General features: G+C 56.6%; 1 protein-coding gene across 1 annotated transcript; it reads left to right on the top strand.

Moving 5' to 3' along the window:
- The first annotated feature begins 1,340 nt into the window (after positions 1 to 1,340).
- Positions 1,341 to 24,842, top strand: MAPK8IP1 (mitogen-activated protein kinase 8 interacting protein 1). Its single transcript, XM_059474883.1, has 14 exons — positions 1,341 to 1,467; positions 1,580 to 1,660; positions 4,949 to 5,033; positions 7,019 to 7,124; positions 14,541 to 14,774; positions 18,437 to 18,518; positions 19,061 to 19,933; positions 20,561 to 20,636; positions 21,070 to 21,242; positions 21,516 to 21,625; positions 21,748 to 21,867; positions 22,894 to 22,964; positions 23,291 to 23,389; positions 23,829 to 24,842. Exons 1-14 carry the CDS (start codon positions 1,341 to 1,343, stop codon positions 23,899 to 23,901), a joined length of 2,310 nt encoding a protein of 769 aa, XP_059330866.1. The 3' UTR covers positions 23,902 to 24,842.
- Positions 24,843 to 24,857: the final 15 nt, after the last annotated feature.

Genomic DNA, 24,857 nt, shown 5'->3' with positions numbered 1-24,857 from the left:
CTCCCTGCCCGGGGCAGTGCTCCCCCTCTGCTGCAGCCCCTCCCGCACGGCCGCCGCCTCCTCCAGCGCTTCTGCCCCTCGGCGCGCAGCCCCAGCCCCAGGCCCCGCTGAGCCCCCTCCGCGGACATCGCTCCAGCCCCCCATGGCTGCTTAGCCCGCCCACCCAAGCCATGCTGGCCCTCGCCCCACACATACACCGCTGCAGCTTCCCAGCCCCCTGCTTGGCCTCATGCTCCCCTCGCACCCCATCCCGCCCCCTTACCTGTCTTACCTCCTCTTCCTCATGGAAGAAAAAAGCTTCATCTCTTTCCCCTCCCCAAGGAAAGCCTTTTTCCAGCCCTTTCCTAGAAATCCCAGTTGCTTCTGCTTCCTTCCTGCCCCTGTGAAACAGGAACCCCAAGTGAGACGGTGGGAGAGTGCCAGAATTGATCCTCTTAGAAATACCAAGTGCTCCCATCGATTTGGGATGCAGGGGGCTGTGTCTCCTCTGAAACCCAATGAGGCTTGTCACAGGGACTTCCGATGGCATGGGCCAGGCCAGGGACGCCGGTGGGCTTTGGAGCCCCTGGTGCCTGCCAAGGGTAGCTCTGGGACAGGGATGTGCTGGGTGGGTAAGGGAGGAGCCCTGCCTCTGCCTGCAGGTGCGGTGTTCACTTGCCATCAGGGGTGGCTCGCTGCTCCTGGCAGCTGTGCCCTCGTCAGCCATTGCTCTCTGCTTGCCTCTGCCATCCAGGGTGCTGGGGGGAGCTGCCTGTGAAAAGGGGAATGGTACCAGCTGCCTTGCATGCTGAGATTTTGGGTGGAAAGGAGGGGATGGTCCCCACTTGGGACCACAGCAAAGCTCATGCCCTCCTGTGTCAGGCCCAGCCCCTGAGGTTGGGGAACCCGTAGGTCCCTGTGGGAAACAGATGGGTGCAGTCGAGCAAAGGTGGTGTTCAGGCAATGAATATTTGAAGGGCTCTGCTGCTGGCCCCCCGTTGCTGGTGGCTCCGGCTCTTTGGCACTGCCTCCTATTGCAGCTGCCTGCGAGAGCTGCTGGGAGCTGTTGCAACATGGCTGGTGTGCCCTGCAAAGGCAGCGATTCAATGCTGCCTCTGGAATCCTCCACCATGCAGAGGGGCTTGGCCACCGGGCCAGGGGCCGCAGGCTGAGCTGCTGAGCGGCTCTGGGCCCACCACCTGCTGTCCTGGAGGTGTGGCTGTCCCCTGGGCACCCTCCTGCTCCCCAGCACACAGCCGTGCCCTGGGAGGGAGAACGAGCTGCTGCTTCTGCCTGTGCCTCAGATCTTTGCAAAAGGAGCCCTGTGTGCTGCCAGCCTGCTCCAGGGAAGAACTGACCTCATGAAGGAGGCTGTGCAGCTGGGTGGAAAACTGGGGAATCAAGACAGGAGTGCAAAATCTTCCACGGGCACCAAGCTCACGGTGCAAGCGGAAGAAGATGCAGTGATGTGTCTGAGCCTGGGGCAGGGTCTGGCAGATCAGAGGTGATGTTGTGGCGGGGAGTGTCGTGGGAGAAGGGAGCCATGCTTGTGAAACACAAGCTGGGTTATGTGTCACAGCTTGGCTGGTCCATGTCCCAGGTCCTACATGCATCCCTGCTGCACGGCTCAGCGAGGGGCTGTCCCCCGTGGATGACCCAGCAGCGATGAGCGCAGTTCAGAGTGAGGGCTCAGACCATGGCTGGCAGTGAGGTGGGCCCTGCCCTCTGCCCCTGCTTGCTGCCTGCAGGATGAGGTGTTTCAGGTTTCTGCCCTTTGGCACATGCCCCTGCACTCCCAGCTCCGAGTGGTGACACGCCAGCCCAAGCATTAGGTGATCGGTTGGCTTGGACTGGGAGAGGGCTTGGTCCTGGCCAGCAAACAGACTGAGCTCTGAAGAGACCAGGCATAGTGGCCTGCCCGTGATGATTTGGTGTTGTCTGAGAAGTGGGAGGAAAAGGATGATGAGGTGATCCCTCCTTTAGCCAGGAGGTCCTCCAGAGGTGTCTGTTCATCATAACAAGAAAAACAACATTTTAGGGGACAGCAGTGAAAAAGTCATTCTCATCCATCCTCCCTGTTTTCCTTAAGCTTTCAAAAGCCTTACAGTGCAGTCTGTGTTCACTGGAGCTCCTCAACATCTTTCTCTGGGATGCTGTGTGGCAGCTCCTTGCCCTGCTAAGAAGCTTTGGCAGTGCTTTGTGGTAGGCTTTCCTGTGAGGGGCTCTCTGGGGCCTCTCTGGGTTAGGGGTCCCTCTACCCAGCATGAGAGGGACAGGGAGGACTGGCACAACTGGGGCACAGCTGGATGCAGGGCCCTGCAGAGCTCACGGTGTTGCCTGCCCTGCTGTCCCCAGGACTGTGGCTCTAATGTAGCTGGAACCTGGGAGGGGTCACTGAATGATCCCCTCTATCTCCTTCAGCTTTCCCTGATAAAGGCAAAGGGCATCCACCCAGCTTCTGGGCAGGAAGGCACCTAGGAAAAGAAACCCTTAGGGAGTTATTTCCACAGGTCAGGAGAGAAGGGGAACTACTCCTCTACTCAGGGAGCCCTGTCAGAAATCACAGCCCTTTGGGAAGGGAGGGGCTCTCTGGGGGAAGAAGTTCTCTCAGTCTTGTCGGGAAGTTCAAAGAGGCACCTCAGGCTGAGGCAAAAATCATTTTAGCTCTGTGGTTTGTTTTATGTGTCTGTCGTGCTCATCTGGAGCTGTCAGCAAAGCCTGTTTGGAGGCAATGAATGAGCTGGGCATTGGAATGGGGCTACCTGTCTTCTTGTGAGGGGAGACAAAAGGGTTGTCCTCCTCTGATGGGCGGGGAGAGGCGCCTTCCCATCCATTCGAATGAAGCAGTCTCTGGCCACTGAGATGGAAGAAAGAGACAGGGCCAGCCAAATGTAGGTTAGTGTTATTTTTTCCACCGGTGCTGGTTACAGGACTTGCTCACAGCACCTAATAGCAGACTATCAGAGCATGGCTTGGGCAGCTGGGCCTGTTGGAGCACCCAGCTTCATCACATCATTTTTTTTGCCCTGGTTTTGCCCTGCATGGAAAATCCTTTGCAGTGGCAGTGGGCTGACAGGGAATGGCACAGCAGCCAGGACTGATTTTAAGGCTGTACTTTGGACTGTGGTCAAGCTGCTCCTGCCATGGGCAGGTAACATCTTCCTCTGTTCTTGCACCCACGTGTGTACTCTTGCTCAGTTCCTGGGAATCCCAAGTTTATCACTTCTCATGCATACAGCAGGGCTGCCCACCTTCAGGTGCCTCTTGGCACATCCTTCAGGAAAGCACTAATAACCTGCAAGCACAGGGTTCTCCCACCCTCACAAATGGAGACAGACTCCCACATACCTGTGATGCCGTGGCCATTGGCTAGGGAAATTGGCCAAAGTACACGTGTATTGTGGATTTTGTACAGTGAAAGTCCTGCTCAGACTTTCACTGCCAGTGATGGAGCTGAGAGGAGTCAGAGCTGTTTCATTTTGCTGGTATTTTTAGCCTCTTTGAGAAGGAAGAGAGAAAGGAAGGGGTGTTTCCACCACAGGGAGCAGAGGTGGGTAATGGAGAGCCTTCCTTGTGTTTCCTGGAGCATCCATGTGAGAGGAGCAAAGGGCGCAAGTAATACGGAGATGGAGATTTCTTTATTTGTTGCATTAATTGAGGTTTCAAGCAGATGAGGTGCCTCCAGGCAGAGCTGATAGGGAAGATGGAGTCCTGCATGCTGTTCTTGTGGGGCTGAGTGAAAATGACCACAGTATCACGTGTGACATTCACCAGTGGTGAGGCTCTGATAGGGAGAGAGCTTGCAACAGGCTAGCTGAGCAGGGCAGTCCAGGCCCTGAGCTGGGCTCCTGTGACATCACCCACCCTTATCTGCCCGGGAGCAAAGCAGGTGGTAGGAGATGCCCCCATTACTTGAAGCTCCTGGAGTGGGTGTCAGTGAGGGGCAAGAGAGCAGTGCTGTGATGGGCGGCAGTGGGGGTGCCACCCCACTGTGCATCAGAGTGGGGAGGGGGATGCCCTGTCCCCATCTCAGAGTCATGGTAGGTGCCTCTTCTAGAGCTACTTTGGCTTCATCTTGATGGGACAAGGAGTGAGTGGGTCTGAGAGGTGTGGGGGTGGTTTAGGATTATCTGAGGCTGCTGTACTAAAAGTTTGTCAGCAACACCTGATAGGCCCTCCTGGGAAAGACCCTTATTTCCTTCAGCAGCAGAAGAGGGGTGGGAGCTGGCAGAGCAGCTCACCAGGTATTTCCCTGGCCCTCAGCGTGGGTTAGAGGTTGGGGAAGCCCAGGAATGATCCTGCCTGAGGCAGGAGTGGGTCTGGGGGTTAGGTGGGGGCAGACAGGGAAGGGGTGGTGCTGCTAGCACTGCTCTGCACTGGCTGGGCTTGTCCCTTGGCAAAGGCACTCCCCTCAGCTTGGAAGTGCAGCTACCATGACGCCGGTCCCGCTGTGCTGGAAACACTCTGGCCTTTGCATCAGAGAGGGACCTCACTCCACCTAGTGAGAAGCTGGACAGATGCTCCTGTCTGTGTCCCCCTGCTGTGGGGGACAGCAATGCTGCAAGGGCAGGAGAGGCCGTGTGCTGAGGGTTTCCATGATGGCGTGCTCTTGTGCCCACCGTGGGTGCTGAGGAGCCGAGTGCTGGAGCGAGACCAGGAGCCAGGCTGGCTGGCTGGCAGGCAGAGGCAGTCAGCATCCCCAGCAGAGTGCAGGGACTTGGCACTGGCTCAGCTGGGGAGGTTATTTTTTTTTTTATTTTTTTCCCCTCCAGGACAGCTGATTCCATCTATTTTTAATGAGCTTGCCCAGGTTGCGCAGTGAGGATAGAGAGCAGCGCCGGCAGCCACAGACTGCGACGGGGCAGGCGGAGAGGCAGTGGGCACCCCGGGTCAGCTGCCATCTCCCTCACGGCTCCCCACAGCAGGTCTGGGGGTGTTTTTTGGTGTGGGAGTGTGTCCCCCGGTGAAGGGGGGTCCTCCTCAATGCAGCTGCCCTTGAAAATGGAGTCGAGCACCGAGGAGGAGAGCTGGCTGGAAGATCAGTGGGAGAAATGGTAGGGGACCGGCTGGGCCTGGGGAAGGGGGGCCTGTCCCGCGGGCATGCAGGGGGGTGAGGGGCAGCCCCTCGGTCCTGGGCACATCACCCTTCTCTGCCAGTGATGGCCACAGGACAGGAGCAAACTTGGCACGCAGCTGAGCCCAAAGTTTTCCTGGCTGGGCAGGAGCTGTGTGACAGCCAGGCAGCAGAGTGGCAGAAGGTGTCTGGACACCTCCTGCTGCGCCCCAGCGTCGGCAGGCAGGGCCGGTGCTGGGGAAGCCGCTCAGCATCTCCCCATCCCGAGGGCATGGGCAGGGCTGCCTGTTCCCATGCGGAGTGGGGGCACTGCCACCCTGTCAGGCTGCTCCTGCAGGGCCAGGGAGCCCTGGCAGCCCTCGGCAGTGTTGTGGCCCTCAGCGGGCCCGCAGCGCTCGCTGCGCTCCCGGCATGGCGGGCGAGGCCCCGAGCATTAGCAACGGATGATGTCCCACCCTGGCGACCGTGTAACCCGAGAAGAAATCGATTTGTGCTTTGAAGGCTCATCATGAGCCTCCTGCTCCGCGTTGCCTCCCTTCCAGGGGCAGGAGGAGGAGATAGGCAAAGGGGGGGTCCAGCCATCCCACCCTGGGCTGAAGGCTGTGTCCTTGCATTCCTGTTCCAGGGGCTGCCCCCATGGCTGTGGTTGTTCCCAGTTGTCTTCACCCCAGGAGACCACTACTAGTGGGGTCCTCAGAAACACAGAGGGAAGATGCTGCTTCTCCCATGGGCTTCTCCCACTCTTTTCCCTCTCCAGGAGCTGGGGCAGGGGAGATGTTACCCCTCCACGCCACTGGGTTAATGGCACTGCATGTGGGAGCCCCAAGATGTGCAAGCAGTGCTTAAAGTGAGAATGGGAGCTCTGCAGGTCACAAAGCACCATTCTCATTCCTTTCTCACTGCACTGCTGGGGACCAATCCAGAGAGGGGTGATGGACTTGGCACAGCCCTTTCACCCAAGTGTCTCCCAGCCAGTGGAGCTGGGAGCAAGGGGGAATGGTAGCAAGCAAAGCAGTGTCCATGGCCACTCCAGACAAAACTCAGGGGTCTGAGTACGTTGGCCAAGGACTTTTGAGTTGGGTTCTTTTATTTACCCCTGTGGTAATGAATAAGTGAGAAGAGCACTGAAGTACCACTATGTTGAAATGTTTTAGTGCTCAGAAGCCAGGAGCACCTCATCACTCCCCCGGGGCTCATCAGCATGTTTTCAGCTGCTGAAAGGATCTCTCTTATTTTGAAGGGCTGTAAGGAGACTGTATGGCTGGGGCTGAGAGCCCTAAGGGGCCCTGAGGCCATGCAGACCAGCTCAGCAGCACTGATGTTCACAGGGATGCCCATAGTCACCCCGGGGAGTGATTTTGGTGCAGAGGGAAATCGCTGCCCTCTCTTACTGCAGGTAGCTGGGCTGGCACATCCCTGCCAGCTGCAGCTCAGGGGCTGGTTGTGCCATGGCTGAGAGGTTTGCTGTGCTTACAAGTTCTGTGGGTCTTGATGTGGTACCTGTCCCAGCAGGTCCATCCTCCTGTGCCCTGGACCCAGCCTTTCCAATTGCTGTAACCCCGGCCCTTGCCCTGTTGGGTGTCTGTGCCCAGCTGGGACAATCCCAGAGGCTCCCTGGGATGGTGTGAGCAGAACAAGCCTCCTGTGATGGGGCTGGCTCTTCTGTCTGTTCCATGTACTCTCAACCTGCATGTCCCTGCTGTCTTTGGTCAGGCAGGGACTGCTTTGAGACACACTCCTCCTGCCTCCCAACAGCCATGGACTGTGCCAAGCCCAGCCATTCATGGGGACAGACCTGTCCCCTCTGGGAAGAAGCTGCCTTCCCAGTCTTTCTTCCTAGTAAAGACTGGGAGAGCCTCTCCTGGGGTGTCAGTGCTGCTCCCAGCCCACAGGCACCACAGCACCCTGCACCCTCCTGTCCACCACTGGGGCAGTGGGTGACCAGGCCATCTCCACTCCCTCCAGGCTCACCCATGACATCAGCCTTGAGGAATTTGAGGATGAAGACCTCTCTGAGATCACTGATGAGTGTGGAATCAGCTTGCACTGCAAGGAGAGCCTGGCCAGCAGGGTAAGTGTGATGGGGGTGGGGAGAAGGAAAGGGATGGGCAGAACATGCCAGTGGGGCTGGCAGGACCATCAACCCACATGCAGGACCACCAGGTCCCCAGATGAGTGATGCTTTCTCAAGGAATCCACTGCCATGGTCCCATCCCCTCTGCTTGGCAGTGCCCTCTCCTCACTCCATCACAGTGCAGGTCCTTTCTGAACCAGCCAAACTCAAGGGACAAAAAAAAAAGCATTTCAAAGCTGGTGCATTTTGGTTTCTGCTGTACTGTAGGGCTTGGAGTTTGTTCCTCAGGGATGAGCCCAAGCATTTGGGTTCAAATGGGGGCATGCCCCCATTTGAGCAGGATGACCAGCGAGCATCTGGCACCTGGCAAGCATTCTCAGGAATCAAGGACATGTGCAAGGTGGCACCAAGGTCCCACCTGGGCTGTGCCTCTTGTCCCCACATGCATCCCTGGACCCGGGGATGCAGCTGGGCTGGCATGGTGAGACCTGCCTCTGTTCACAGGAGGTGTTCTCTCTGGCTTGCTAGCTAGCTTTAGCTAGAGCTGTTCACAGGTCTTTAGGAGGCTGGATTCCTGGAGGCTCCTGAAACAAGGAAGGAGGTAGCTCTGACACCAGCAGGCAGCAGGTGGAATAAAGATGGGAGCTGGGAAGCCTGTGCAGGTACCTCAGTTGGGTGTCCCATCCATCTTAGAGCAGGCTGTCAAGAACCTGATGGGGTTCACACCACTGTTTGAACTTCCCTAGAAGGCCATGGGGGCAGAAATGTGGAGATAAATTGATAATTATATTGGATTTGTAAATATGCAGGTTGTTAAAGGAAAAGCTGCGGCCTCAGCATTCTCACACCACTCAAGGAATCACATACACACCACCTGAGACCTTAGCTGCTGGGAGGGGACTCTTTGTAGCAGGCAGCTCCAGTAAGCTGACAGGTGCCCATTTGACCCCTCACTCGAACATACACTCACTCAAGGCTGACTCCTCCTCCTTCAGGCTCAACCCTAGGTTTCCTGTAGCAAAGCCCCCAGCTCAGATTTTATAAAAATAGTTTAGTGGTACAGCGCCAGGTCAGCTCAAGCTGGGTGCCTTGGAGAGGGACCCTGAGCAAAGAAATCCCTGGGTAATTATAGCCATACAACTCATGCACCCACCCCTCAGGCACTCTCCTGCACCTCTTGGTCCAGTGGCAGTTTTTTGTCTGGGTTCTTCTAACATCATCTTACTGGGTTCTTTCTCTGTGTCTGTGCAGGCAGGCCATACACTGTTCTTATCTTGTGGAGTTACAGCTTCTGCTGACAGCTGGAGTCTCCTTGTCTTCTGGTTTGTACTTCTGGTGCACCTGCTCGCTGGCAGAGCATGGGGGAATAAAAAAGCCCTAGGCTTGGGATAAACACTATTCAGCAACAACCACAGCAGCAGCAGTGTGTTATCAGTGCTCCTCTCATAAGAAAGACAAAACACAGCACTGCACCAAATACTAGGAAAATTACTAGGAGAATTAACTCAATTCCAGGCAAAAACATCTCTAGGTGTAAACTCAGGGCTTGTGTCAAGGCTTCAGCAGATCCAGCTACTGATGCTAGGCAAGTAAAGCTGAGCAATCAACATACTAGATCACACAGTATTATAACTCTATGAACCCATTCTAACTCATTCTACTGAAAACTTACTTATTTAAGCTAAGAACTAATACCTCTCAACACAGAGTTTCTGCATTTTGTCAATGTGTTTCATGCTAAAGGATGCAAATGCTAGAGGAGCAGCCAAGTGGTTTGGGAATCATTCTGTCCCCCAGAGGAAATACTTCCTCTGCAAAACTGTTAAAGACCCAGTGAGGACAGGAAAGGCACAAGAATTTGTCGCAGATTTAAAATTAGAAAGTGAATTTGTGTCATTTGGAATTCCTCACTGCAGGCAGGACAGTACAGGCAGACCTCATCCTTGGGAGGTGCAGGTGTCTTGCTGTGCTCCTTGGTCAAATTCGTGACCTTCCCAGCAAAAATTTGTCTGTTCCCAGCTATGGGGCTGCTTCTCGGTACCTCTGCTCCAACTGCAGACTCCTCCTGCTGTAGGGTGTTATGGCCAGACTTCCCTGGGACAGTCTGGGCTCATGGGCTGTGTGTGCTGAAGGGAGGAGGGATAATGCTGCAGGGAAAACCAAGGGCGAGCCCAGTGCTGGGCATCTGTGAGGGCACAGCTGCAGTGAGGGCCTGGCATTGGGAACATCTTCTGCGTGCAGTAGGTGAGGCAGACAGAGACTGGGGGTTTGTTGCTGGATTCTTCCCATTAACCATCCCAGTTCCCCACTGCTGATAGCACCACTGGGCTCAGGGCAGGATTTATTTTTTTTCTCCACAGATTGACAGCCTCTGGCTGAAGTTTGGCAGGGAGGGGAAGGGGCAGGGGGGACTTGCATCTCAAGTGCTGCAGCCCTTCCTTCAGGGAGAGGAAAACCAGCCTTTTTTGCCCATTTGAAACAGTTTACTGAGGGGTTTCTGTTTCCCTGCATTTCAACACTGAGATCCGAGCCTCATCAGAGGGTTTGCTCAGGCTCTGAGAGTGAGCCCCTGGGGACAGCTCAGAGCTGCTTCACACAAATGTCCTGGTGCACTGAGAGTCTGCTGGAGTGGGAGGGGGATGTGAGGCTGCCGTAGGGGAAGCAATGAGTTATTCATAAACACAGCAAAGGAGGAAGCTTATCATGCTCAGAAAAAATGCCTGCTAAAAATATGTCCAAATGGTTTATATGGGACGCGGAGGATTGCCCGAGGAGCAGAACCGAAAGTGGTGACAACAATGGCTGTGAGAGAGGCTTTTCAATCCCAAATGTCGAAGGCGAGAGCCAGGGAGCTTTCCAACCTGATTGCCATCCAGAGCGAGCTCGGGGCGACAAGGTTGCAGGATCTGCCTGATGGAAGCAGTCAGGCCCAGAGGGAGCAGCATGGCCGGGTCTGTGTGAGGAGCAGGGGCTGGCAGGGCAGGAATGGCCGAGCAGGGGCGGGCAGATCAGGAATGGCCAGCACGTCAGGAATGGCCAGCAGTCAGCATCAGCCCGCTCATTGCATTGTGTGGGGCTGCTGGGGGTGGCGAGTCAGGGGCACTGGGACCAGGGCATGAGGGGGCCGTGCCCGTGGCAGCACCCGGTGCCCCAGAGCAGCTGTGGTAGGGAGGGGGAAGGGTTGGCCCTGGTCACCCCTGCAGGCCAGGCAGCGGGTGAAAGCCTGGCAGTGGAGCAATGCGAGGTGAAAGCAAGCTGCTGGCTCACTGAGTCACACCAGAGCAGAGAGCCACGGGCAAGGGGGAAAGGATGTGGGGAGCACCGTGGGCCAAGGGGCTGGAGTTATCCAGCTGCCCAGCAGCGAGTCTCTGCAGAGGTGGGCAGGCACTGACCAGGAGCAAGGGGGACAAACCCTGCCTGAGGGCTGCAAAGGTGACAGCTAGATGGGGACAACTTGTGACCTTGATGAGGTGAGGGGGTCTGGACAGAGCTGGTTGATGACAAAACCTGTGGCAGTATCAGGCAACTGGTGTGAAGGTCAACACCCAAACAGATATGGGTTTTGGGGATTTTTTTGGTCCCAGAAAAACAGTGACCTCGTTATGGGCTATTTTAGAAGCTCTTCAGAAACAGTGGCTCAGACACACAGAACTGCAAGGAGGTGTAGACTGATGTTTGTGCAAGAGACACTCTCCACTGACAAGGACCATACCTGTGGATGGGAGACCATGCTCTAAGAGTGAGGAACAATACCATGTGTGGCTGAAAAGAACCTTAATTTCCACAAGAAGTCCCCAGTGAATGAAACGAGAAGTGAGATAGGCGGAGAAGAGGGCTTGTAGAGGAAGCAGAGGTGTAACTGGGGCTGTTGAATGGCAAGGCAGGAGGCCAGCTGGGAAGGAGCAGGGCAGGTATGTTGAGAGGGATACTTGCAACAAAAGCACCAGACTTGGGGTTTGGCCTTGTTTTAGTGACTTGGAAATCCAGGGTGACAAGCTCTGGTTTCAGCAAGATGGATCCCAGCAAACAGCCAGGCAGAGGTTAATACAAGTTTAGTGCCTCATCTATTTTCCAGGAACTGTGGAAATGGTTAATGCAGGAATTAAAAAACAAAATAATAAAAATTAAAAAGAAATACCTCTCTTGGAAGTACCTTAGAGCATGAGAACAAGTGCCCAAAGGGAAAAGAGCTGATGAAGGACTGTGCTGAGCCCTCCTGGGTCTGCATGAAAAGGTCTGAAACAGCCACAAAGACACAGGAATGTGGAGGGAAAAGACCATTTTTTTTGGCATAATAATATTGCTGGAAATGCCAGGGGCTTTTTCTTGATGTTCGGCGCCACTGATCCAAGTGTGCTGCTGCTCCCAGAAGGGCAGCAGGACCCGCTGCAAAGAGGGAAGCAGCTGCCATGAGCCTGCAGCCTGGGGACTAGTGGGGAACTGGATGTGAGGGCTGGAGCAAAGGACAGGGCAGCGAGGTGGCTGCTTACTCCGTGCAGCTTTTCATAGGCTGTCCCATGAAGCTGCCTCTGTGGTCCATGGCCAGCTGTGGCTGTGCCAGGCTGGGGGCAGAGAGACTTCTCTTTCTCCTGGCGCTCTGAAGCCAGCCGGTGGTGGGGAGAAGGGGCACAGTTGTGTCTTCTGCTCAGTAAGTCCCCCCCTCTTCCCTGCACTCACAAAATGCTTTTCCCAGCTGAGGGTTTTGCCACTCCTCTGACAGTGAAGGCTGTGACAGTGGGGCAGCAGGGAAGAGACTTACAGCACTCAAGCAAGATCTTGTATATCTCCCCACTCTTTTTGCAGGAGCCTTTTATTCCTAGGGAAGCAAGCAGCTTCCCCACACAGGGGATTCCCCATCTTAGACCAGTGCTCCAGGAGTGATCCCAGTACCTCTCAATTGCAGCAGGGTTCTTTCCGCTCCAGCCCCCTGGAACCATGGATCGCAGCATTGGGACTGTCAGAGACAGACCAGGTGCTGGACACTGGGACTTTTTGCCATTGCAACGGCACGGTGCAGGTGGGAGGTAGGATCAGCAAGGGCACAGCAGCATCACATCAGTCCCAGGGACAGGTCTGTAAGGAAGCACGAGTGTCCCCGTGACTGCACTGGGGAACAGCATCTTGTGTTTATCCTGCTGCAAGTTTTGGGTACTGGTACTGCTCTCCCACACACCCTAATCTCTCCCACGAGGTGAAGGGACTTTGAGAAGTCACCTCACCATTGCATCTGTGCTGAGACATGAGCGTGCTCAAGCTGGCCTTAGGTGACATTAACTTGTTCCTAGAGGGCTCCCAAGGCAGCCTGCTCTGGTGTGGCAGTATCCTTGCAGTTAGAAAGGCTTCCCAATGTCTAGTGCCTGCCCTTACTTTACGGATCACTGCAGGTCTCACTCACATGGTAAGGTGATTGATTTCTGTATGGTTTCAAAATCACTTTGTTGAGCTACAGGCCACAAATAATACCTGCAGTGGCTGTAGTTTCCTCCTAGTTTTTGAACCTGGAATGCTGCACCCCTGCTAGGGTGCCCTTTTCTTCAGAATGATAACGATTTGCTTTTTTGCATCCTTCCCGGACTTTTCCCTCTGTGAGTTTCCCAAGTGATTGTTACAGCTACAGGATTATGGAAGCAGCATTATTAGTAGTCTAGATTGAATGTCACCAGCTGACTCCAATACACCCACTTTGGCTAGGTATAATCTATTCAGCTGGCATTTCCCTCCAGTTCTTTTCCCGTGCCTCGGTTTCCTTGTAAAATCCTGTGATTTGTCACAGACAGAAATACAGAACTTGTAGCATGAAAGCTAATGCTCAAAACAAGGGATTTAAATGTTTAAAGCCTCAAGAGGACAAGTATCTGTGGCAGTGCTTCTCCAGTTGCTCACCCACTGCAGGACTTCAGCAAGGACACTGGGGGGAAGTGACTCCCATGAGAGGGTTTGTGCTGTGCCTGCAGCAGGCAGAGCCCTGCTTGTGCTGGCTTTTGTCTGACAGGTCAGGAGCTGGTAGCACCAAGAGCTCTTGGAGTGGCTGCCTGAGCTGCTGGGGCTGTTTCTTCTCTCGTGACTCAGGGGGCATCCTCCATGCAGCTGCAGACATGGATAGTATTCAGCTGCAAAAACCCCACCTTCCCCACCTCTGCCTGCTGGGGAGCTTGCAGTCACCACAAACAGCTGATAACACACCATTTCAACTCCACAATGCCAAGCTGCTGCCTTTATTGCTGGCTGCAGCAACTTGTGCATGTGCAAGCTCCAGTTAATGCGAGGAGGGGGCCCTGGGAAGGCACCCACGGACATTTAAACACACACAGAGGTGACGCTGGTGCCTCTTCACCCAGCACACAGCCACAAGGAGTGTGGTGGCTCTGCACTTGCGCCCAGCCAGGGGGGTGGGATGGGACACCAGCTCCCCACAGGCCACAGTGGTCACCCTGCTCCCAAAGGGTGCAGGGGAAAGAGTGGAACTGCCTCCAGCCAGAGCACAGCCACCACCAGCAGGTGACTGGACAGCCAGTGCCAGGCATCCCTCCCATATATCAGGTCTGATATATGCAAATGCATGCAAGGAGTGGGCAGACAAAGCTTGTCCTCAGTGAGTAAGACAAGGGGGAGGGAGCTGCTGGTCCAAGTGGGCATTACAGGGAAGGAGGAGCCTGACTCCTTTCAGAGGTGTGCAGTGAAAATTTCAACCCCATAGAGAGAAAATTAGTAGTAGTAATGCAGTACACAGTGCCAGTATGGTGGTGGGTTCTCCACCTGTGGAGGATGTTCAGGGATGATGGACAAGACCTCGAGTGACCTGCTTCAGGCAGGGGATAGACCAAGTCTGATCAAACTGATTACATGCTTGTATGAGTCCCACCTGCCAGGACAGCAACCAAGAAAGGGCACTGTCTGCCTTGGAAGGAAGAGTCATAGGGCAGCCCAGGCTAGAAAGGACCTCAAAGGATCACCTGGTCAGACCCGGTGTGGGAAAGGGAGTCTGGGTGAGACGATCTGGCACACTCTCTAGTGGCGTCTTGAAAATCTCCAGCGATGAGGACTCTACCATTTCCCTGGGGAGGTTGTTCTGCAGAATGGTTGTTCTCACTGTAAAAAATGTCCTTGTTATGTCGAGATGAAACCTGGGTGTGCACGTTTGTGTGCTGCATAGTGAATGTGACGGCTGCACGTACCTACAGACAGACACCTGCTGGGAGTAAGCCCCCTCACTAAGGGAGGAGGGATGCTGCCCACACCTGCCTGGGAGGCGGGGAGGGGGCGCGGAGCTCCCGGCTCCGCGAATAACATCGCTGCCCCTTTAAAAGGCAGCGGCCGCGGGTGCGGCGGCCCCGGCCCCCCTGCCCGGCCCCGGCGGGAGGCCCGTCCCGTCCGCCCTGCCGGTGGCCTGATCGCGGGCACTAATCCCGGCAGGGCCATGTGAGCCGGGCGGGCGGCGCGGCCCGGGCGGCGGGCGGCGGCGAGGCCAGCCGGCTGCAGGCCGAGATGCTCCAGCTCGACCTCATCGACGCGGCGGGGGACACGCCGGCTGAGGAGCAGACGGCGCCCGAGCCGCTGCAGAAAGACCCCCCGGCCGGGACCACCGAAGTCTACAGGCCGAAGCGACCCACAACCCTCAACCTCTTCCCGCAGGTGCCTCGCAGCCAGGTGAGCCGGGATGGGGGGCTCGGGGCGATTGGGTGGTGCGGAGGAGGGGGAGGAGGAGGTGGAGGAAGGATGCTCCCGCCGTCTGCCGGGGCTTTTGTCTCGGGCGGATGGAGGGAGGGGGAGGGAATGGAAGGGGGTGGTGGGGCTCGGCTGGAGGGGCGGCGGGGCTCGGCTGCGCTGCCCGCGGTGCTCGGCGCGGCAGCCGCCCCCGCCATCGGGGTCCCTTCCCACGGCCGCTCGCGTTACCCCGGGCCGGGGGCAGCGCAGGCCGAGCCGGAGGGAGCGCTCTGCGGGCCCGAGGCTCCCCGGGTGCCGGGGACCTGAGCACGCCCTGCCCGGCCGCCCCTGCGCACCGCCGAGCATCCCAGCACTGCGATCGGCGGGGGTTCTTTGAGGGGGCTTAGGCGCCGGGTGGGTCCTTCTTTCATCTCTGGTGCCGAGGTGGAGAGAAAACGCCAGGAATCGTGCCGGGACTGAGATGTGCCCCAGCAGGGTCCGGGTGGCCTGGCAGGGTGGGAGCTGCGAAGGGCTCCCGTGGGATGGGGAGCAAACGAGGCACGGGTACCGAACGCGTGAATGAGCCATCGGGGGACGGGGGACCACGGCACGGACTGGCGAGCCCGGGGCCGGCACCAAAAGCTGGCTGGGCTCCAGCTGTCCCGGGTTGGGCCAGCACCAGCTCTAGGGCAGGCTGGTGACAGCAGGTGCCCCGTGCCTGGCAGTGGGGACCTGGTGGCCTCAGCTTCTGAGCGGTGGTGCCTGGCAAGAGAAGCATTAATGTCAGAACCCCGTACAAAATCTGAGAAAAGCAACGCCCAAAATGGTGGTCAGGAGAACAAGAGGGTACTGTTGTCTCGCTCACGCTCAGATTTTGTAAAGATTCTGGATGGTTTTAGCCAAGACTGCGTGCCCCACACAGCCGTAGCAGTACTGTCAACCCTGGAATGGATGATGTCTTGGTGCCCTGCATCCTGACCCCCGAGGCAGCGGCTGGAGCCCCTTTGCTCTGCTGCTTCTGCAAACTTCACAAACCCACGCAAAGTGCACGACGTGCAGGGCTATTTTTGCCGCCCTCCTCCATTCAGCTCTGCCTTCTGCCAAGTAGGAGGATTTTCGTCGCGGTGACGTTCAGCCGAGGAGCATGAAGTGAGAGGCAGGTGTCCCCGTGGGTGACAGATGGGGAGTAGTCAGAGCTGGGTGTCACCAGCCCAGCACCGGCAGCTGATGCCAGCTCTCTGCCTGAGGCCATGGGTGGGAGGAGGAGGAGGAAGGCACAGAGCCAAGGATAGGCGCCCGCAGGCAGCTGGCACCGGGGACAAAGGCAGCAGGGCTGGGGAGGCGGGGGGAGCTCCACTGAGCATAATGGACAAGGGGACAGCAGCAGCCTTGTCCCACCCTGTGCAGGGACCCCCAGGAGCAAGTGGTGTGTGGCAGCCACATCCAGCTGGGGGAGGTGGGGAAGAGCAGGGCCTTCTCCCAGACACTCAGTCCCAACCGGTGTCCGGGGGTGGGAGCAGGTGTCTGGAGAGGGATGGGGGTGGGGGGAGTTGCAGAGATGGTAGGCTGGGGAGGGGAAGCTGATGGTCCCCTTGCAAGGAGATGGTGGAGGCTGTGGAGCTCACTGTGAGGTGTGGGCACAGCTGAGCTGAAGACATGGGGAATGGGAGAGGGGACTTTGCTACAGCTGGCAATGGGAGCCTGGAGCCAGTAGGGATGGTGGCACAGGACTGCGGCATGGCTGGCCAGGTAGGATAGTGTTGTTGGTAGGATCTAGTGAGAGGCTGGCTGTAAGGTGCTTGGGGTTCCCGTTCTGAATGCCTACCTCTAGCAAGAGGCACTTTCTCCCTGTCTACATGAGGTGCCCTGAGTAGAGGACAGGGTGCAGGGCATCCCTTGGGGACCAGCCTGTCCCCAGTCTGTCTCCACTTGTGTGAGGCGCTGCATCCCCTTGACCTGCTTGGCTCCCTTCTCCTACAAGTAGTCAGAAGAGGGACCATGGCCATGCATCCTCTTTTGAATGCCCATTTGGGGCACCAGGCACTCTGCCAGACAGGGTGTTCACAAAGCACAGCATCATCCCACCCTCTGCTCTGATCCTATGGGGCCAGGATCCAGTCTGGTGATGTCTCAGTTGCTGCTGGGTGCTCTGTGATCATCATCCCAGGCAGGTGGCCTGGAAATGGTGAGAGGAACATCTCCAGCTTCCCAGAGGGCAAGAAACAGCTATTGTGACTGGCTAGGTTCATCCTCTGAGACTTTGTGAATGCCTCTCCACCCTGGCAGGGCATTACAGACACCTGAGCGCTCTGGCCCTGTGGGCATGGGTGGGCTCAGTGGGCTGTGCCTGCTGCATTGCTGCCTCCTGTCCCAGTCCAGGCAGCCAGGCTGGCTTGTGTGTGCTGGCCTGTGGCACTCTGCACACAGAGGCCATCGTTGTGACAGCTTGCCTGGCCCACATCCCAGCCCAGTGTGTCCCTGGGAAAGGCTAGCAGGGACGTGCTGTTATTTGCCTTGGCACAGGCAGGACTCAAGGAGGCCACAGTGGGAGGCTGCCAGAGCTCTGTGAAGGGGGTCTCTCCCTCCCCACATGGAGGCAGGGATCTGGCAGGCATGGTTCAGCCGTGTGTGACATGATGGAATTTTGGGGCAAAGGCTTCCTTCATGTCAGTGAGGAGGTAAAGTAAGGACAGGGCAGCTCCTGTGCTGCTGGGAACAGCTGCGGGTTGGTGATAAGGCCGTGAGAAAATCCAGGGAGTCCCAGCAGGGCTCTGGTACTTTAAGCAAGAACCCAACAGTGCAAAATGCTGCAGCTGGGGCAGAAACATTCAGTGCCCCATTGGAGGCTGAGAGTGTGGAGCCAGGGACACCCTGGGGATGGATGAGGGCTGGCACTACACCAGGCAGGATGCCACACCCTGTGGAGACAGGCAGGGGAGACTTGTCCCCCATCTGCAGGAGGGTCCTCATTAGAGGGGACTTGGTGTCCTTTGCTCCCTGGGTGTTGCAGCAAGGCTGAGCATGTGTTCCCTTGCACCTATGCATGGCCAGCCACCCAGGGCTGGGCAGGCAGGGCACAACACCCACAGAAACTCTCCCAGGCATGGGCAGCATGGATGGTCTGATCCTGCCTCTCCTCTCATGCTGCTCAGAATTGACATCTGCTAGTGAACTGTGTATGTGTAGATTTGCATGCATGCACACTATCTGTGTATGCTCCTGTGTACATCCAATATGGGTATCTCCAGAGGCAGGAATTAATCTATCCAGTAGCTGGCTTCTAACTGAGGAGCAGCACAACACCTGGTCCTTGGCATTTCCCCTGTTTCATTAAGCTGGGTGGTTTGAAGGTAGGCAGGGCTGGCAGGATGGGAGCAAAGCATGCAGGCAGGCTCAGGTCTTGAATTTTTTGTCTTGGGACTGTCCAGCTGTGGGCTTCTGCAGCCAGGTTTTCCCTGGTGGAGGAATGCAGCCCAGCTGGCTCCTTGCCCACCCTGCTTCAGCCATCACGGCACTCTTGCAGCAGCAGCATGGTGAGCTGTGGGGCTGGTGGTCTCCCTGAGCCCAGCAGAGCAGGGTGCTGTGGGCCCAGGGAGGAATGGGTGCTGCTGTGCCGCGTGCTGTTTACTGTTCAGGCTATAAGGCAGCTTTGTTCTTCTCCTCAGGACACTCTGAATAACAACTCTCTGGGGAAAAAGCACAGTTGGCAGGAGCGGGTGTCCCGGTCATCGTCCCCTCTGAAAACGGGTGAGTTCTTAGGGTTTTGGCCAGGGTCAGCTCCTTGCACCCTTTCATGGTGCTCAGGAGCCTGAGGCAAGTGGTGCTGGAGCAGGAGGTTGGGGAAAACGTACCACGTGGATGCAGGGTGCATGTCCGTCTTGCTCTCTACAATTACCTGAAAGGAGATTGTTAGTGAGCTGGGAGTTGTTCTCTTCTCCCAAGTAGCACAGAGCAGGATAGGAGGAAAATAGCTTCAAGTTGCACCAGGGGAGGTCTAGGTTGGACATTAGAAAAAATTTCTTTGTTGAAATGTTGAACAAGCATTGGAAGATGGAAGTGCTGGAATTACCATCCCCAGAAATATGGAAAATTGTGTAGATGTGGTGCTTCGACACATGGTTTAATGGTGGGCTTGACAGTGTTAATACTTAGACTCGAGAATCTTACAGGTCCTTTCCAACTTAAATGATTCTGTGATTCTGTGAGTTTGGGTGGCGTCCCTGGACACCTTCCCCATCAGGGAGCATTCCCTCTGTGTGTCTGTCTACGCTGCTCTCCTGTCCCCACAGGTGAGCAGACCCCTCCCCATGACCACGTTTGCCTGAGTGATGAGGTCAATCACCAAAACAGCACAACCTCCACCAAAGACCGGGGCACATCCACGGAGAGCCCATGCCGGCGCACAGCAGCCACGCAGATGGCCCCCGCCTGCGTTGCCTCATCCCAGCCGCCCGAGAAGCACCAGGCCCCCAGCCGGGCCCCACCGCACGGTGCCAGCGTCGTGGTGGTGACCAGGGGCCCCGAGGCCCACCGGGACCGCATCCGCTACCAAACGGATGTGAGGCTGGAGGCCACAGAGGAGATCTACCTGACACCCGTGCAGAAGAACTCGGACCCCCTGGAGAATGACAAGCCGTTCCTGTCCCAGTCCAGTGAGAACCGCATGTCCATCAGCTCCGACATCGACACCTCCGGCTACTCAGCCCTGGCAGGGAAAACCAACCCCTCCATCAGCGAGGAGGATGAGGTGCTGGACTACATGTCCTCCCCTGACAAGACAAACCTGCCCAGGGCCTCCTGTGGTGGCGGGAGTGGTGGCTCCCGGCCGGGGCACAACCTTCAGAGAGCCTCTGTGAGTTCGGACACCAGTGCCCTCTCCTATGACTCTGTCAAATACACACTGGTGGTGGATGAGAACGTGCAGCTGGAGCTGGTCAGCCTCAAGCAGTGCTACTCAGGCTACAGCGATGAGAGCGACTCAGCCACGGTCTACGACAATTGCATCTCGTCACCCTATGAGTCGGCCATCGGCGAGGAGTATGAGGAGGATGCGCTGAAGCGTGACTCAGTCTGCCTCTCTGAGGACTCCACCCCCGAGGCAGACATCCACTTCTCCAAGAAGTTCCTCAATGTCTTCATGAGTGGTCGGGCACGCTCCTCCAGTGAGTGCTGGGCACAGGGGAAGGTGGGCTGGTGGCTGCCTGCCCTGGCAGCCCTGCCTGTCTCTGGTACGTGCTCAGGAGATAGGAAGCTACCAGCAGACCTCAGCCCCAGTTCTGCTTGCTGCAGCCTGTGGCTTTGTTCCTGGTGGTCCAGGAGGCATGGTGGGGCTTGGAAAAGTGTTGTGACTGTCCGGTGTGGCTGGCAGTAGGTGTTTGAGGCTGCATTGAGGCATGCCCCAGATATGGCCATGCTGAGGGGGAGACTGAGTGAGTTCACAGGGGGCCATCATATTCCTGGCATGCCACACTCCTCTCCAAGCCCAGAAGAGCACTGTCAGCATGCTCCAGCAGGCAGGGTTTCCCATGGTGTGGCTGGTCCCATGCCGGTGTCACAGCTGTTTGTGTTGGTGCAGGGAGGCCTTGTTCCCAGCAGGGACTGATGGGCACCAGCGCAGCAGCTCCAGCCGTGTCTCTCTCCTGTGGCATCACAGGAGTTTCCCCTGTGAGAGTTTTTCTTGGATGAACCATCTTGCAGGAGCTTCAGCAAACAGCCTGGCTCATGTCCTTCTCTTGGCTGTGATGCTGATCCCTCAATGCTGACATGTTCTCCTCTGCTTTTGTCCCCAGGTGCTGAGTCCTTTGGGTTGTTCTCCTGCATGATCAACGGGGAGGAGCAGGAGCAGACTCACCGTGCTGTCTTTAGGTGAGCTTGCAGGCACCAGGCAGTGTCCCCAGCCTCTATCAGGGGAAAGCTGGTTCTGCACTCCCACCAAGGTGGGGCCAGCACAAACTCCAGTGTTTCTGGTGTGGGAAGCCCTGGGGAACAAACCTGTAGCCTGTAGCTCATGCCCTGCCCAGGAGCAACATTTGCCCAAGCTGCTGCATGGGCAAGACCTCCAAGGGCAGTCAGGGCCTCTGAAGAGCAGCTGGAGTGGTGCAATAGGGGATACCCTTGCATTAGGTGTGAGGATGCTGCTGCCTGTTGAGCCCAAACCTCCTCCAGTGCTTTATTTAGCATGTCAGGTCCCCATGGCTACCAGGGCACTGCCAGGGTTGTGGGGGGTGTCCCAGCAGTGTGCCAGTGAGAAGGGCACCAGCACTGCTAGCCGGCCTGCTTCTAGTGCCTCTCTGCCCAGGTTTGTGCCTCGCCACGCGGACGAGCTGGAGCTGGAGGTGGATGATCCTTTGCTGGTGGAGGTGCAGGCAGAAGATTATTGGTATGAGGCCTACAACATGCGCACAGGAGATCGGGGCATCTTCCCTGCCTACTATGCTATTGAGGTCACCAAGGACCCAGACCATGTAACAGGTATGAAGCCTCCGTGCAGCCTGCTGATGTCCCCACATCCTTGTACCACATCCTCCCTGCTGAGCAGGGGGTAGGGGGGAGGACCAAACTGGGCATCCAGCAGGGAGCAATGAGCAGGTTCTGCTGTGATGCTGGGAGTTGGTAGCTGGTGTTGAGGGAAGCTTTTCCTGGGAAGGGAAAAGCACAGGGGTGGGAAGGTGGAGAGGGGAGGTGGAGCTCAGCCCACATAGCTGGTCACCAAAGATGATCCCTGCCATGTGCTCTCTCTTGCAGCTCTGGCCAAGAGCAGTGACTGGGTGGACCAGTTTCGGGTGAAGTTCCTCGGCTCCGTGCAGGTTCCCTACCACAAGGGCAATGATGTGCTCTGTGCGGCCATGCAGAAGGTAGTGTCCCACTCCATCCCGGGGAGCAGGAGGGCCTGCTCCATCTGGCAGCAGGGCAGAGCCTCAGTGGGGAACCATCATCACTGCTCACGTGTCCCTCTGCTTTGTCTGTCTCTCTGCAGATTGCCACCACACGCCGCCTCACTGTGCACTTTAACCCCCCCTCCAGCTGCGTCCTGGAGATCAGTGTGCGCGGGGTCAAGATTGCTGTGAAAGCTGACGACTCCAAGGAGCACAGCAAGGTAGTGCCCCCCTCCCTGCTCATCTCATCCTTTCCCTCATTGCTGCTCGTGCCCTCTGTGCTGCAGGCCATGATTACATATGAAAATTAAGGGTCTCCACCCCACGTCTGAGAGTGTGAGAAACACCATCATCAGCATTTTAGGCCCACCATCGAGATCCCCCATGCCTCGCAAGGCCCCAGCTCGGGGCAGTACTGCCAGCTGATGCTCTCACAGCTGCCAGGCACATCACTCGCTGGGATGCTGCGAGCTGAGCCGTTCCCAGTAATCTGTCAGCTGCTTCTAAACCTTTCTGCTGCTATTTTGAGTGGTGTCCTCCAGATCTGCCCTGTAATCTCTTTATCTGGTAAGGGCAGGCTGCTGATTAGCATTCTGCATAAGTAGCCTAGTAAAGCACATTGGGATGCTGAGTAGAGGAAAGTGAGGGCTTTGCAGCAAGCTGTTGGGAAACCTCCCTTCCAGCTGAGGGATAGGAGTAGCTCATGGCTCTAAGTGCTGTGATAGAGGTTGTGTGAGGTTTCTACAAATCTTGCCTAAATTCAGAGGATGCCATCAACTTAGCTGCAGTTTAGACTTGTTAAGTTTTCATTTCTGGCTGGGACCCTTTGACACCCAGGCTTGAATTGACTTGTTTAGTTCTAAGTTATCCATTCATCTTCTATGTACTAGTGTTTCTGAGAGCCTTTTTAGTGAAGAAGGAGGGCTGTGTGTGCTAGTGAACAGCAGCACTGACTCTAGCCTGAGTACAGTCTGACTCAGGGCCTCAAGGGAAATCCTGCAGGAGCTACTGGCAGTAAAGGCAGCTGAGGTGAGAGCCAGCAGGGCTGCCTGGAAAAGCTCCCTTTGTTCAGGTGCTTGGAACAATCCTGAAACTGCTGCTGATAGCAGCCCAGGATTAGTCTCCAATTAATTTCACTCCTCAGTCTCCAAGTGCATATTTCCAGTGGCCAGAGACCAGCTGCACTGTAGGGTGTAGGGAGAAAAGCTCTGACAGTTCCCCTCTCTCTCTCTCTCTCTCTCCCCCAGGTAAACAAGTGTAGCCATTTTTTCCAGCTGAAGAACATTTCCTTCTGTGGGTACCATCCAAAGAACAACAAGTGAGTAGCAAGAAGTGTAGTGCAGTTCTCAACACCAGTAGCTCAGCAGCGAGGCTTTCCTGCCTTCCTGCTCTCTGGGGGTAGCACGACTGGGGCTAGGAAGGGAAGAGGTTTCCCAGAGCCCTGGTTTGGAGGGCTCCCTGTGAGCCCAGTGCTGCAGCTCTGGACATGGGCTGTCGCATGACCTTGGGTTGGCCACCAGGATTTATGGGGGGGCTTTCAGGTCCCAAATCCCTATGCTTAAGGGAGGGTATGCCTCAGAGATGCTGGGGTACCTATGCCTCCTGGTCTGCTGGTCCAGTCACATCCACTTTCTTTGCCCTCAGATATTTTGGGTTCATCACCAAGCACCCTGCTGACCACAGATTTGCCTGTCATGTCTTCGTCTCGGAGGAGTCCACGAAGCCACTGGCAGAGTCTGTAGGGTGAGTCCTGGCTGGGCAGAGAAGGCTGGCTCATAAAGGGCAGGAGGAACAAGACAGCTAGGCTGAATCCTGCCCTGCCCACCTACATGTGGGGCTTGGACCTGGCCCCAGGCTGGCACCTCTTCCTCCTCTGAGATGCTTGGCTTGAGAGTCAGGGCTGACAGGGCTGTGGGCATCATATTCCTGACAGTACTGGAACAAGTCCCAGTGCAAGGCTTTGCAGGCAGATGGCTGAAAGTCATGCACTGTGCAGGGAATCAGAGCCACAGGGTCTCCATCCTTGCTCTGATGGCATCTCTGGGGCTAATGCAGAAGAGGTCAGGGCCTGGGAGGGTCAAACAGGCCACAGGGTAAGGAGTGAGGGTCAGGATGGAAACAAGGATCTGCAATTGCCTTGTGGGGAGGCTGCAGCTAAGCTTTGCCTGGTGTTGTGTTGCAGGAGGGCTTTTCAGCAATTCTACAAGGAGTATGTGGAGTACACGTGCCCCACAGAGGACATCTACCTGGAGTAGGGGCTGGCACAGGCACCTCCTGCTCAGCCAGGGCTGCAGTCTCGCCCCTTCCCCGTGTCGTGCATGGACAAGAGCTGCTTTGAGCCTGGAGGAGGAGCGGGCCCGGGGCAGGGCTCCCCGGGGCACGGAGCGCCGCCTCTTTTCGTGACTCCCCTTCCTTGGGCTGGGGGGACGGGAGGGGGGAGGGCTGGACAAATTGTGTTTATTGTACAAAATACTCTTAGTTTATTCTATGGGAGAAGCACCCACTGGGTGCCCTGCTTGTGAGCAGTTGGTGCGGGGCAGTAGTGTGCTCGTGCCCTTTCCAGCTGCAGGCTGGGGTGACAGCATCTCCTCCTTGTGACCATGGCACAGCTTCCTGTCACATCCATCTGGGGTGACTTTTAATTGCAGTGGCAGAGTCAGTCTTTTGCAGTATGATGACACAACAGCTAAAGAAAATGAGACCCACATGCTGGCTCCTGCCTGGTAGATGGGATCACCTCCCTGCCAAGCCCTGGGGAGATGGCTGCTGGGCAGGGATGGCAGAGGAAGCCCCAGTATCTCCTCTGCCAGATCCAGAATGAGATGAGACAGCTTTCCCCTGCCTCTGTCCCCATCCCCACCCCTTCCATCTTGAATCCATGCCCTGGGGAGAGAGAAAAATTCCCCTCATACCTCCCTGCAGTAACTCTACCCTCGGGAGGGAAGCCTTTCTCTGCCCCTTTCCCCTCTCCCCTAAGCTGCAGGTGGCAGAGGCAGGGCAGGGGGGCTCAGCCCCTGCACAAAGCTGCGTGTCTGCCTGAAGTGGGAAGGGCTAAAGGCTGCAGGGAGCCGTGCGAAGCACCAGGGAGGAAGAAGAGCTCTCCCGGTCCCGGTCCCTGCAGCTAGTGATGTCTGTGCTTCAGCTGGATCTGCTGTGATGGCAACAACTATTAAATATGATGGTTCCTGGAGCAGAACTACTGTGGCATTTG

This window comes from Ammospiza nelsoni, chromosome 6 (genome assembly GCF_027579445.1).
Source record: "Ammospiza nelsoni isolate bAmmNel1 chromosome 6, bAmmNel1.pri, whole genome shotgun sequence".
NCBI classification, from domain to species: domain Eukaryota; kingdom Metazoa; phylum Chordata; class Aves; order Passeriformes; family Passerellidae; genus Ammospiza; species Ammospiza nelsoni.
Note: the sequence above shows the minus strand (reverse complement) of the source record. Positions and strands in the feature narration are given on the sequence as shown.

Excerpts from the sequence above, each read along its gene's own strand:
- MAPK8IP1 (XM_059474883.1), top strand. The coding sequence starts at position 1,341 with ATGAAGGAGGCTGTGCAGCTGGGTGGAAAACTGGGGAATCAAGACAGG. Across the intron at positions 1,468-1,579 it reads GTGTCTGAGCCTGGGGCAGG|GTCCTACATGCATCCCTGCT; the intron begins GTCTGGCAGATC and ends TCCATGTCCCAG. Across the intron at positions 7,125-14,540 it reads AGGAGAGCCTGGCCAGCAGG|GGCCATGTGAGCCGGGCGGG; the intron begins GTAAGTGTGATG and ends TAATCCCGGCAG.